Source organism: Beta vulgaris, chromosome 2 (genome assembly GCF_026745355.1).
Source record: "Beta vulgaris subsp. vulgaris cultivar EL10 chromosome 2, EL10.2, whole genome shotgun sequence".
NCBI classification, from domain to species: Eukaryota; Viridiplantae; Streptophyta; class Magnoliopsida; order Caryophyllales; family Amaranthaceae; genus Beta; species Beta vulgaris.
The window spans coordinates 52,955,289-52,968,056 of NC_079203.1; the positions used below are offsets into that span (position 1 = coordinate 52,955,289).

General features: G+C 36.7%; 1 protein-coding gene across 1 annotated transcript in view; it reads right to left on the bottom strand.

The window, feature by feature from the left end:
• The window catches only part of LOC104905844 (protein SWEETIE), a 39,389-nt gene that overhangs the window by 20,281 nt on the left and 6,340 nt on the right, over nucleotides 1-12,768 (bottom strand). Inside the window, 17 exon segments of the mRNA XM_010694482.4 lie at nucleotides 801-869; nucleotides 963-1,085; nucleotides 1,213-1,281; nucleotides 2,499-2,592; nucleotides 2,999-3,085; nucleotides 3,236-3,335; nucleotides 3,338-3,402; nucleotides 3,504-3,614; nucleotides 4,632-4,738; nucleotides 4,814-4,946; nucleotides 6,866-6,969; nucleotides 7,348-7,473; nucleotides 8,470-8,538; nucleotides 9,131-9,211; nucleotides 9,308-9,397; nucleotides 11,219-11,323; nucleotides 11,994-12,058. Coding sequence (XP_010692784.2) covers nucleotides 801-869; nucleotides 963-1,085; nucleotides 1,213-1,281; nucleotides 2,499-2,592; nucleotides 2,999-3,085; nucleotides 3,236-3,335; nucleotides 3,338-3,402; nucleotides 3,504-3,614; nucleotides 4,632-4,738; nucleotides 4,814-4,946; nucleotides 6,866-6,969; nucleotides 7,348-7,473; nucleotides 8,470-8,538; nucleotides 9,131-9,211; nucleotides 9,308-9,397; nucleotides 11,219-11,323; nucleotides 11,994-12,058 — 1,598 coding nt within the window.

Here is a 12,768-nt window from a genome sequence, read left to right on the forward strand (position 1 = left end):
GTCTGAAATATATGTATTTCGACAATGATGCATAGTACTTCCTCTGTACTAAAATAAATGAAACACTTATCATTTTAGGCCATTCCAAAATAAATCAAACATTACTTTATTTGGTATTTACTTATCTCTATCTCTCTCCTCATCACATGGGCCCTCTTTTTCTTTCTCTCTATCTCTCTCCTCTCCTAAATCCCCGTGCCAATCCCCCTGCGTTTCATTTAAAAGTTAAAACATGATGGAGGAAGTATATAATTGCTGCAAGAGTAGATACTTTTTTCTCTCTCAATTCTGGTATAATTACCACCTTATCCGCTCCGGAGCCTCACCAGCCGTATGTCGTGGGTCATCGTCGTGCTAAAATGTTCCAACCTCCTCACTTTTCCACTCATTTCTCTTTGGCTCGAGTCAATCACACAAAGAGGGGGCTGAAGCACCACCGCTATGAGCCTATGACCACATCTAGTGAACTATCCCAACCATCATGGCACCATCAATATGAGCCTAATTCCCACGATTGCTTAACAGGATTTCATGGCACTACCTATATTGCTATACCAACAAGGAGCACCTTCCTTTTAGGGAGCTTATATACTAAGTTACTCCACACTTTAGCATGTTCTGCTGGGAATAATCTTAAGATGTGTGACCAACTAGAAAGTTTTAAAGGATGACAAATCGGATTAGGACGGTGAGGCCAGTTTTTGGTCCTAAATGTAACATTTGATAACAACTCGCAACCATGAGAGGTCGGGGTGTTATAGTAGATACTTCACAGTGTCAAGCGATTAGAAAATAATTACCTGAAAGATATTCTGCAGAAGACTTAATATCTCAGACTTCAATGGTTGAGGACGAAATGAAAGCAGAGCCTGCAAACATTGTCCACAACAAGGGTTGAATTGAGACCACAGCAACAGGTTAGATATAACAGATGCTAGATTTACACAAGCAAAAATGGAAACCTTCAAGCCAGCAAGCAACCCAACGCATATATTGTTGACAAGGGTTGCATGCCATGGTTGTTTCTTCCCAGCTTTGAGAGATTGCTCGATGGCACCAAGTAGTGACTGCATTCCCCCACTATCCTGAGAAAATGAATGAGGAAGAAGAAAAAAAAGAGAAAAGGGTGCACGACCAATGAGCATAGAGAAGCAAAATCCAGTTATGGTTTGCCTTCAGAAAGAGCAGCAAAGTTTAGAGTAAGCATTGTACCTGAACTGCAAACATTGTCCCGAAACACAGTAGCTTCTGGTTGACCATCAACTTACTCACACTCTCTGGCTTCAAGTTAGAAACAAAAAGACAACATTAACAAACAATAAAAAAAAGTAAAACACGAAGTTAAAGGGTTGGAGGAAAAGGAAATAAAAAACATAACTGTTGGGGATAAAAGGGGAAAGGAATCACAGAGGAAGTAGTTATCAAGAATAAAGAAAACTATGTGAGGCTGTGAACACAATATGCACGAAATGAGAAAACTCAATCCAGGCAATTTTAGATGAAAAAAACAGGAGATCAGCAACTGCTATTAGAAATATCTAAGTTGTCTTTTCCACTCTAGCAGACAATCACATCCTCTCCTTGCCGTCTTCCCAAGCCCTAAAGTCATCCTTTTCTCTAGGGGGGCTACCGCTACCCAGCCAGGTACAAAGACGTCGAAATACCCCCCCCCCTTTTTGTTGCAAGAAGAGATCAGCAACCCCACCTTATTCAATCCACTTCCCTCCCCTGCCTAGCCCAATCCCTTGAAACCCAAAGGCCAAACCTTGTCTCTGCCATATCTCCAGTAGGAATAAGCAAAATAGCCGGGTACCCGGTTCAGGATCCTGAACCAGTTGTCTGGTGCCGAGTACAGAAAATGGGAACTGGTTACACAGGTACAATAATGGGAATTACTTAAAACCGGTTCCATTTCTAGTCCCCAACCATATGGAAGGGGAACCGGTTGGGTTTTTGGTTAAGCGAGTCCAACCTTGAAAGTTGAAATTATCATGATTGTTCTTCTTTTCAAACTTCTAGGCATGATTTTATGCACTCTCACAAGATGCTCTCGCTGTAATTTCTCTCCGACTTAAGTGACTGTAATTAGATTTTGTTTTTAGCTTAAATACTAGAATAGTCGCTAATGTTAGTATTAATTACGAATTATCAAAACGACCAGGTACCCACAACCGATACCAAGCGGTCCCAATTCTGGTCACAAGGACGACCAAATTGTTGCAAATATGGAACCAATAATTCAATTTGCCAATTGATCATACATATATACATATAGAATTGGCTCTCTAGTGATCGATTGATCTAACCTCAAAATTCTCGTGCAAAAGAACTATAGTTGCCAACTTTATATCTTCAAAAGAAATAATTTCAGATATTTTAACCTTACTAGAGTTAAATAGAGTATATATGAGTAGACAAAATTGATTAAGAAGGGCCAAATTGCCCAAACGTTACTAAACTGAGTCCTAATGCTCACAATTCACAGATAAGAGGATTACCTCAGGAAAACTAGAAAGTTCAGGATCCCAGATGCAGGGCATCAGACCATTTTTCCCACCCTGAAAAGCACGAAGCTCATCCTCAAACCAGTCCCTGCATGATTACAATCAATAACTATCAGAGAGCTATATTACATTTGAATATGACATTCTTCTATTGGACTTAAGGCCTTGGCATTGTTGTTGTTGTAATTTATATTCTATGTTCCCTTCTTTTCTTTTTGAGAGCTTTTTTTTTTTTTTTTTTTTGGGGGGGGGGGGTGTTGGGGGGGGGGGTATTGGACCCTGTAGCACGATTTTAGATTCAAATAGACAGGTCCCTTGTCTTAGCAGCAAAATAAATGCAATGAGAAATTCTTTGAAGCCCCATATGCACTAGTTAATTTGACAGATTTCTCTTGGATATAGCTAATTGAAAGATAATAATAAAAAACATAAAATAAATATCAGGAACAAAAGAAGAGACATAATAGTTAAATTGAAATGTGAAGTATGAAAACCTTCCAGGAATCCATGGCCCCAACCAAGCATCTCTTTTGTCTAACAGCAGTCTCAAGCATGAGCTCTCTTCGTAAGCAGAAGGATTCCTGTAATCAGGTATACAAGGACACAAACCTTCAGCAGTTTGACAAAGACAAAATAACTTTACAGCACCATAAAAGCAAAACAAATAAAAAGGATAATACATCCACGAACACAGATGGCAATATCCAAAAAACCATCTTGCTCAATATTACCTAAATGGACCTGTACATAGTTGGAGAAGCTTATGGTGATCACTTTCATATGCCATTGGATCAGAGAGTGACTGAAATGCTATTAACGTCCTTATAAGAACACGTCCAGGGCAGCTTTTGTCCCAGGAAGATCTTTAGCGGCTATAAAAGAAATGTAGGATAATGCACTGCTCAGTACATGAAATTCATAAAATGTCAGCACGTTAAACAAACAGAGCCCAGAAGAAGTCTTGCAGATTAACCAAAAATATAATAAGATACTGTATACCTGCTAAGATAGACTAGCACTGGCTGGAGTAGAATCTTATAATTCAGAGCTTTAGGAGAAAGAAAACATCTAACAAACGCTGTAAGTGCTTCAATTGCCGCTGCCCAAACACTACAAACACATATTTCACAGAAACTTCAGCAACAATTTCCCAACATCTTAATTATAAAAGAAACAAGTATAGGACAAACCCATGAATCCTTTTTACAGTTATTGGCAATTATGGAATGGACTTATGCAAGAGCCCACAATGACAAATAGACATATGGAAAGAGCTTTGATCAGGTTATATGCAGCTGTGCTGCCTACTACCCCCCTGTTCCCCCCTCCCCACGCTACAACCCCATAAAACTGATGGACAACAAACTATTCTTTCAGAACAACATGAAAATTTCATGTACTAAATTTTCCTTCCCTGAAATAAACTGTATATATTAATGTTGACAATTTGCATAATATGCAGCGTAATCCAACTAATGACCAGAGCTACACCAAACTTCTGTCTTCACTAATTTAAGCTGACAGCTTCTCTGTTTTTTATTTAATAGGCGGAAAGTCCCAACAAAACGTTCCTTTACTGTGCTTTACAATCTCTACTGATAAATAGCTGACCAAACACTCAAATGCAGACTTAGGATAAACTACAAGTCCAGCCAATATAGATAAAATCTACAAGTCCATGTCCGCCCTTTTCTAGGCCAGACAGGCCAAAGCTTTTGGCTCACCCTCCCGAGATTTTAGGCTAACCCTTGCCAGCTTCACCAGTCAGAACCAATCTAGCATACCAAATTTATGAGTTTCTAAGAGCAGCGCCAAAATTCCATGAAAGTTTCACTTTTCAATAAGAGCAACATTCAATATAATTCCTATTGATAGCTACTAAGCCAAAGTTCCATAGAAGTTCTATTTCTCATTAAAAGCAAACATCCAGTTCTGAATTTTTCATTAAGTTTCATCTGTTGACAGATCTGCTGCATTGTTCCCAACTTTTCATGCAGCTACAAAAATCAAGAGTACCTGTCTTGATCATCATTTTAGCTAGATGACACATGTTTCTCATTTCTAAATTTAGTAGGATGCTATAAACAGCACACAACAGTAGTGGCAAAAGGTCCCTAGTTCGCTTACCATATTTTAGATGCCAAATCGCCACTTTGTCGATTTTCAAGTTCTGGATTTCCACTAAATAAGGGAGCCCATAAGGCAAGAATATCAAAAGTGTGGTCTTCAAGCTCCTGCAGGCACAAAGAAGTTAAACATATAGCTAAAATGTCAGAATCAGATTACAGAAGATGAGAATGTTGCTTTACCTCTTTCGGAATAGATGCCAAAACTGAAGCTAGAAGTAACCACCCAGCTTCTTTTTCAACAGTTGCAGCCCCAGGGTTCCTATTGGAAACCGTCAACATTTTCTGGGATACTTCAAGGACCGAGTGTGGAAGTCTGAAAATTACATATGCATGTTGCTTTCTCAACCCGATAAAAAAGCTAGAAACAAAAGAAAAGTTCATGCATATCTAGCAAAATAAAGGTTACGGTGGAAGCAAGTCAGATTACACCAATGTTAGAAACAACCCGTATTATAAATTGGTTAGTGATGAAAAAGAACTAGGTGGTCACCCACTCCAGGAAAAGTCGAATAATAAGAGAAAAGGAGATGTGATAGACAGAATCTTGTATCTTTATCTTGTCTGACTTACCTTTAAGAAAGCATGGCATGGCATGGCATAAGAGATTAAGATCTTTTCAGAGAGATATAAGGGCACTTGCTAAGCCTTTGTAATAGGATTTTTTTGGTAATAAGTCCTTTCCAAAAAAAAATTAACTACCTTCCATGTTCCACAAGTTAGACAATTTTTACCCCTTCACGTCTTCTGTCGATTTCTCCATCCAATTAAAAACCATTTCTTCGTGCTTTTGTTCCCCCCCCCCCCCAACCTCACTTGTTTCCCTCTTGGTTTCTTGCATACATAAACTAGCTATATTGCAACAATTAATTCGAGAATAATTGTTTTATCAATCACTTAGACAATTGCAATTGCGGATTAGGGTTTATCAAATATTTACAATCAATTGGCGTTGTTGCAATCAATTGCTTAAACGAACTATACCTCAAATCAGGGATGCTTCTATTACATCAAGCGGATTTCCACAACTTCGAAGACAAATTTTCAAATTGTAAGTTAGTTAGGGGTGAATACATTTACTTTACTTTTCAAAAAATCTGACTTTTCCTTTCCACTGTTAACTCGTATTTTTGCGTAGAAAAGATGTAAAGATTAGCAACTGACATGGTGCAAACTTAATATTAATAGAAAGAAATTCAAACATGTTCAGCTTGGAAGAGGGTTGTTACATTTTGTTAAAGACAAACAGCCAATCAACCAACAAGACCGAGTGGTGACTCTTCTAATGAATGAAGAAATTCATGATTGAAGTAGAATAAAAACTATACAGCTAAAAAGCATAAGAGGCCCCAGTGCAATATTCTCCCAAAATTAGGACTAAGTCTACCACGACTACCAATTTTTACCAAAATACCAGAAATTGATCTTCCATCATTGCTAAACGCCTATATGGTAATCACCAGCACCAGAATGAGTTATAAAATAACATAATCATCATTGTTTCAAATCCAACGGGAAGATATATAAATAATGTAGCATGGAATCGGCTAAAGTTTCGGAAATGAAAACGTTCCTGAAACAGGGGAAACATCAAGTCCCCACCATTTCCTGAAACACGCATAATCTGAGTTTCCGAAATGGGGATACCTCAGGTCCCAAAGGTTTATGTTTTTCATCAATATAGGTGCACCGCTTCATAGACCAAGAAAATAGATCATAACCCAAGAAGCAATAGTAATAACAGCAACATGAACAATGATAATTAGTTATAAGGACCTTAGCCATTAAAAACTAAAGATTCCTAGCATAATGTAAATATGTTAAGACTTCGTTATTATGGACACAGGAATTTATCCGAGATTCCAAGTGCCCGACTCAACTATTTTATCAAACTTATCCATGACTTTGGCCTAAATTGGAGTGTTGTCATACCCAAGTCAAAGTACCGAGGATTTGGCACAGGTTTTTAGGTAAAATGAAGGTCCAAGTAATATACTTCCTCCGTTCTATAATTATTGCAACATATTCCATTGACACATTTTTTAAGAAACCCATGTTAAGAGGAGAGAAATAGAGATAGATCTGAAGTGGGGGCCATGTGATAGGAGAGAGGTAGAGAGAAGATATTATCAAAGAAGGAAAAGTTGCAATTAGTATGAAACTTCCAAATAAGGAAAACGTTGCAATTAAAATATAACAGAGAGAAGTAGAATGTGATACAAGATTGAGCATTACCTGGCTGGATAACCAAGAGGTAGCTTTGGCGAAATAGAAACTAGAGCGGCAAGTAACGTGGCTTGCCCGTGCAAAGAATCAAGGTCCAGTTTAAAGGTGTTTCCCTACATGGAAGATATGTCAAATTTTAGATTGCTCTGGCATAAGTGTGCTCTGCAATTAGAATTGCTAAAAGATAATGAACTTTTGAACATAGTGCAGTAGAGAAGACACATATCAAAATGGTATATTCTGACAGTAAGAAAGTTAATTTACAACTAAAATAGCTATAAGTAGAAAAACAAGGGTAATTTGATCTTCAAGCAGAATCATTCAGCAAATTTACCACAAGAACAGAGGAATTGCTGCTACATTAGTAGCTTATTTTTACCAAGTATACATCTAAAAAAGGAAGGTATTCAAAAATCACGTGCCAATCATGCTTTACACCATTTAAGCATGACCTAGAAAACATACCAAAGGAGTAGCTATGTAGATCTAACCTTGTCAAATGAAACACTTTCTCTTAAGGCAGATAGCATTGTCACACCATAAGAGACCAAACCACTGACACAGGTAGGATCAACTTCAGCCAATGCCCGCAGAGTCAAAGCAGTTTCAACACGGACCTAAGATTAATGTAAAGCATGAGTTACAGAAACATATATAAACCAGACCAAACACAAGTTAAACATAAAGATAAATATGCAAAACGACATAAATCACATTGCCAAAAGCAAAAATCAAACTAAAGAAGCAGAGACAAGGTGACAGTGATTAAGTATGTAGACAATGGAAAATCATAATCCTTTTCCAATAGGTTCTATTAGGTAGTTCACATTCTTCACAAATCTCCAGAAGATATGATATTTCAAAAACATCCAAGCTGTGACTTACAGCTTAAAGTTACCCGTGGACATTGTCATAAAAGACTTACTTGAGTAAACAAATGTACAGGAAGGCTCGTTGTCTACCCAATATGCAGATTGGACAACGCCGCCTTGTTGTCTACCCCATATTTTTTGTTCTTTTACTTTATTCACAAATAAGAAGCATGGTTCTTATTCCCTTTTACTTGTGTCCATAATTTTTTCTGTGTTGCACTACTCTATCCAAAATCTTTTCATAAAAGAATGTCCAACATGATATTTTGAAGATGTTCTTCATAATTCAGAGCACACTCGCCAACACTAACTCGAGAAAACTGAAAAGTAATTATTTTCACACCTCGAAATCCCTACAGAATTACACTTGTGTAGTTGTGTACAAACAACTAGATATGCAGACTCAGAAGCCCGTGGCTTTAAATCTCGGACAATACACAACATATTAACTGATATGCATTGGTTTTACATCTTGCCGAACAGATAATTTTCAGAATTGTAAAAGATTGTTACATACTTGTGTACAGTCCAATAACATCTATATATACCAATATTAGGCCAATACCACCAAAGTGACCGATGTAAAATCCAAGTCGCATCAATAATGACTCTTTATGCGACATTGCAATAAACCAAGCTTCTGCACTGTGCGACTCTTGCTCCGATTGTGGCTATAGCAATGATCTAACAATCTCATAAAGTAGCAAAAGAAGATATTAGAAGGACGAGTTTAGTACTTACCATCTGTGAAGGATGTGATTGCGCAGCAACAACGGTATCATCTAGAACTTCCCTAAACTCCATTGGAACCTACACCATGGATGAACTCAGGCACCAGTCTATTGTAATATTACCATACAAAGAAAAGGACATTGATACCCAAACCTAAAAAAAAAAAAGATGGGAGGGACACACAAAACTTGAGCAGCTCTCCACAGTCCACACCCTATGCACTCCTTTTCGATTCAATTTCATTTTATTACAATATATGAGGATTTGACAGGCTCAATCCACCTCCCTCGAGAAGGGATAGAATTATTAGAACTTTATTCAGTTGTCATTTCCTGATTGTCGGAGATATATTTAAACAAGAATGTTCATATTCTGCCATTAATCATTATCTCTCTGCTCTATCATCTCAACTGTGACTTTTCCTAAATCCTCAGATCAAGAGATCTTTCTTCTCTCCTTCTCTATTCGCCAATGTCAATCTAAACCAAACAAAACGTGCTCCTGCTTATATTATGCGAGTTGCAACCTTAGTCAAGCTTCAGAGACTCTTTTTATTTCCTTCAAATATTGTTCACAAATACACCCACAAATATGTGTGTCAAAAGAACCATTTAATCATCAATCAGATTACCAACAAAAAGATTAAAGTAGATGTAACAGCTAAGTTTACCTCTTCTAGTGTTTTTAATGTATATGACAATGTACGCAGTGCAGCAACTTTCATTGGCGCGCTACTATCAGGAGATTGAAGCTGCAAAATGCCAGAGATAACAGAGGCATAAATTGAAAAAGACACCGATATACATCATTGACATTCATCAATAGCTCTAACTTTAATCCAGCAAACCTGCTTTCCCAGGATAACTAAGAAGCTCCTTTGAGTAGGTTCTGTCATCTGATCGACCATACCAACCCTAAGAATATATAGCACACATGCCTTGAAAAACCATTGATACATCAGTGGGCAGCATATAATAACAAAAAAAGCAGAAAAGTAGGCCTCTCCACCATGGTCAACTATATTAGGTATATCGTATATATCAGTGAGTCGCTTACAGTAACCCAAAAAAAAGGAACAAAAAAGGGAGCCAGCATGTTAAAATTGACTATAATTCTCATTTCTAATCATGAAGGTAAAACGGCTGTAACAGATTTTGGATTACTGTAGTTCTCATTTCTAATCATGAAGGTAAAACAGCTGTAACGGATTTTGGATTTGCCGTTCCGCAAAATCCGGTTACGGAACGCCATAATAAAAATCACATACTTCTAGCTGCATTGTCCGTTCTGTAACTCGAACTCCACAAGTCACAGCGTTTAAACCCCGTTACATCCGTTCTTTTGAAAAATTGGCCAAAAATATTTTATGAATCAATAATATAGCTAATGAAACATGATATTCTGATAGATTTTGATTATATTATGTTGTAATAGTGCTTCATAAACTAAAACATCGCAAATAAGGTTAGAACATATTAATGTGAATTTCTCTAGAAAATTCACACCGCGTCGGCCGCGATCCATTCCATTCATCCGTTACAAGCCACTTCCGCGACAACGCAAATGTAACGGCGATCGCGACTGCATCCGCAATTTTTTCCTTATGTCCAAAAGCAAATGTATTTCATTGTATCCATCATAATCAAAAGTTAGTAACCAAGAAAGAAATGTGTTTGCCATCTCTTTCTTAAAGCTTATCAGATTTAGTTTTCCTGGAATTGTACATATTCAGCCCAGAGAGATAATATTAATTTGACAACTAAAACTAACAACAAAAGAGCCATATCCAATAGGTTGGGACGGCACAATGATTATTTGCCACAGCTCACCATGAACCGCAGAGAACAGATTCTTCCATGGAGTTCCAACGAAATTTCAAACTTAAAAATCACAAGCAAACGCAGAAAATTTAGCAATTATATACCCCCTGTCCCAATTTTCACAAAAAGAAGGAAAAAGAGTGAATATCTAGTGAATAGGAAGTGTACTAAGATCCACTTATAGTCTTTCAGCAGAAACTCTTCTAAAATCAACTTCATAGTCTTGCAGCTTTTCGTTCAATTTACAGTAAAAGAGATCGAGCTTTTTTCGGCTAAGATAAACTTCTATTAGAATCAGTGAGAAAGAAGATAACGACACTATAATTATTGTCACATGTTGAATTTTGTGACTCCCTGTTCCAAATTGTATTCTTAGCATAAATCTGGGAAATAGAGCTTATTACAACCAAAAAAACCTATGAACTCTCTCGGTTATCCTATTAATTTACACTCATGTCTCTTTCAGTTCTGGAGTCCGTGTTGCTCTGGCTTATGACAAAGCGATGAAGACATCATGTACAGTTTGAAAGTTACTCTAGCTGGCAACATGGACTTGAACTTCAACCTTCTGTTGTCAAGTTACTTTCAGAACCACCAAAAGTCATTCCAACTTCCATATCACTCTTATCCCAATGGGCGTATTCCAGCCCAAAACCGAAATATTACCTAGCCTCCTTACTTCAAATTCTTCAATAAACAACTTGTCAAATTAAGAAATGTGAAACCGAGAAACCAATGAGAATTTTTGAATATGCTTGTACAACATTACCCTATCATATATTTGGTTCATGTAGATGGCTACTAGTCCTCTATGTTCTATTGTCTTTACAATTTTATTAAATTTTCAAAACTTAAGGAAACTGTTCAGCACGATTTTAAAGGAAGATCATAAGCCAACGCACTAAAATAATAGGTTTAGCAAGTTTGAAAAAGACTACCAGAGCTTGTGCATCAACGGATGTATCCACTCGAAGCATGTCCATCACTTGCGAAGTGAAGTCTTGAAGTTCACTGTCCGGATGAAGATACTTGAGGAGAATGGCCTGAAATTTGCAGTTCAAGAAGCCAACTGAGCACAAATGCAACATAATAAAGTAAATATAACAGATTACCAGAACCTCCGAAACACAGATTATGGCCACACTCTGCACAGAAGACATATCAAGCAATTAAGCACTAACAGCAGCTTGCACAGCCAACCAATTTGTCCTATGAGCTAATAAACTGACCATCTCTTACTCTCTCATAAAGAGAAAAAGGGATACAAGAATGTTGGGCTTGCCAAATATCCAAACTAAAAGTGAGAATGAGCTATTCTTATTTGTAAAAGCCAAACTCCTATAGATTATTAGCTCTGAGATAAAGCATGACAATATCACAGGATAGGACAAGCCAATAGCCACTTCTAATTCACATACACAGCTCTTCAGCTGCCTAGCCACTAAAAGAATGAATTCGCTAGATAAACATTAGTAGAGACTAGAGACATCAAAAAGCAAACATACATGTCCCAAGTGCAAGTCAAAATTTGTACATATCTATCATGGAAAGCTAAGTGCAATGATGCATCAGCTGCAAAAAAATTTAAGAGCTTCACCTCAAAAGATGCAGCAACTAGCTCAGAAATTTTATTTTAATTATCCATACATATGAAAGAAAGCTAATAAAAACTTAGTGAAGCTTCATTCAGCAAAATGAAATATTATTACCAACCTGCAGAAAGGAGACCCATGCTAAAGTTAAACTGATTCGCACATCCCTTGACCGAATACCACTTGCTGCACTTTAAAAAAGATATGTTAGTCATTATCAAAAGGTCTTGAAAAGAAACATAACTAATTTATCAAAAGGTCTTGAAAAGAAACATAACTAATTTATCAAAAGGTCCTGAAAAGAATCTTAAACTAAATTGAGTTATATTCCTATCAGGGTAGTATAACTGAATTCGAAATGAATTCATTGATCCAAATCGGGGATAACATCCATCCCAAATAGGACAAAGAGCATATTTAGGAATTTGATAGTGAACCATTCCAATAGTAAAGAGAATATTTAGTCATAATTATTTATCATTAATCTAATTCATAATTTACTCATTTAAACAAAGAAATCATGGTATTTCTAAACAATTCAACAGTAATTAGTAACAAATTATTCGGTCTTGCATTCTACATTTCATGAGAATAAGCAATCTCTATTCCCATAGTCATTCCACATAATTAAATCATGAGATGTATTGCGTTCAAAGCAAAATTAAGGAAGATACACATCATCTTTGAAATAGTCGAAGATAAGTTATGCTTTTACCATATATTCTTCAATATATATTACTTCCTCTGTTTCTTCATAAATTGCAAGACTTTCACTTTCACACTTGCCGATGCATAACTTTGAATAATAATATTTTTGATTGTTCACTAGTAAAAATTATGGGAAGTTCATATTTTGAAAACATACCATCCAATAACATGTTAAATAATAACATTTG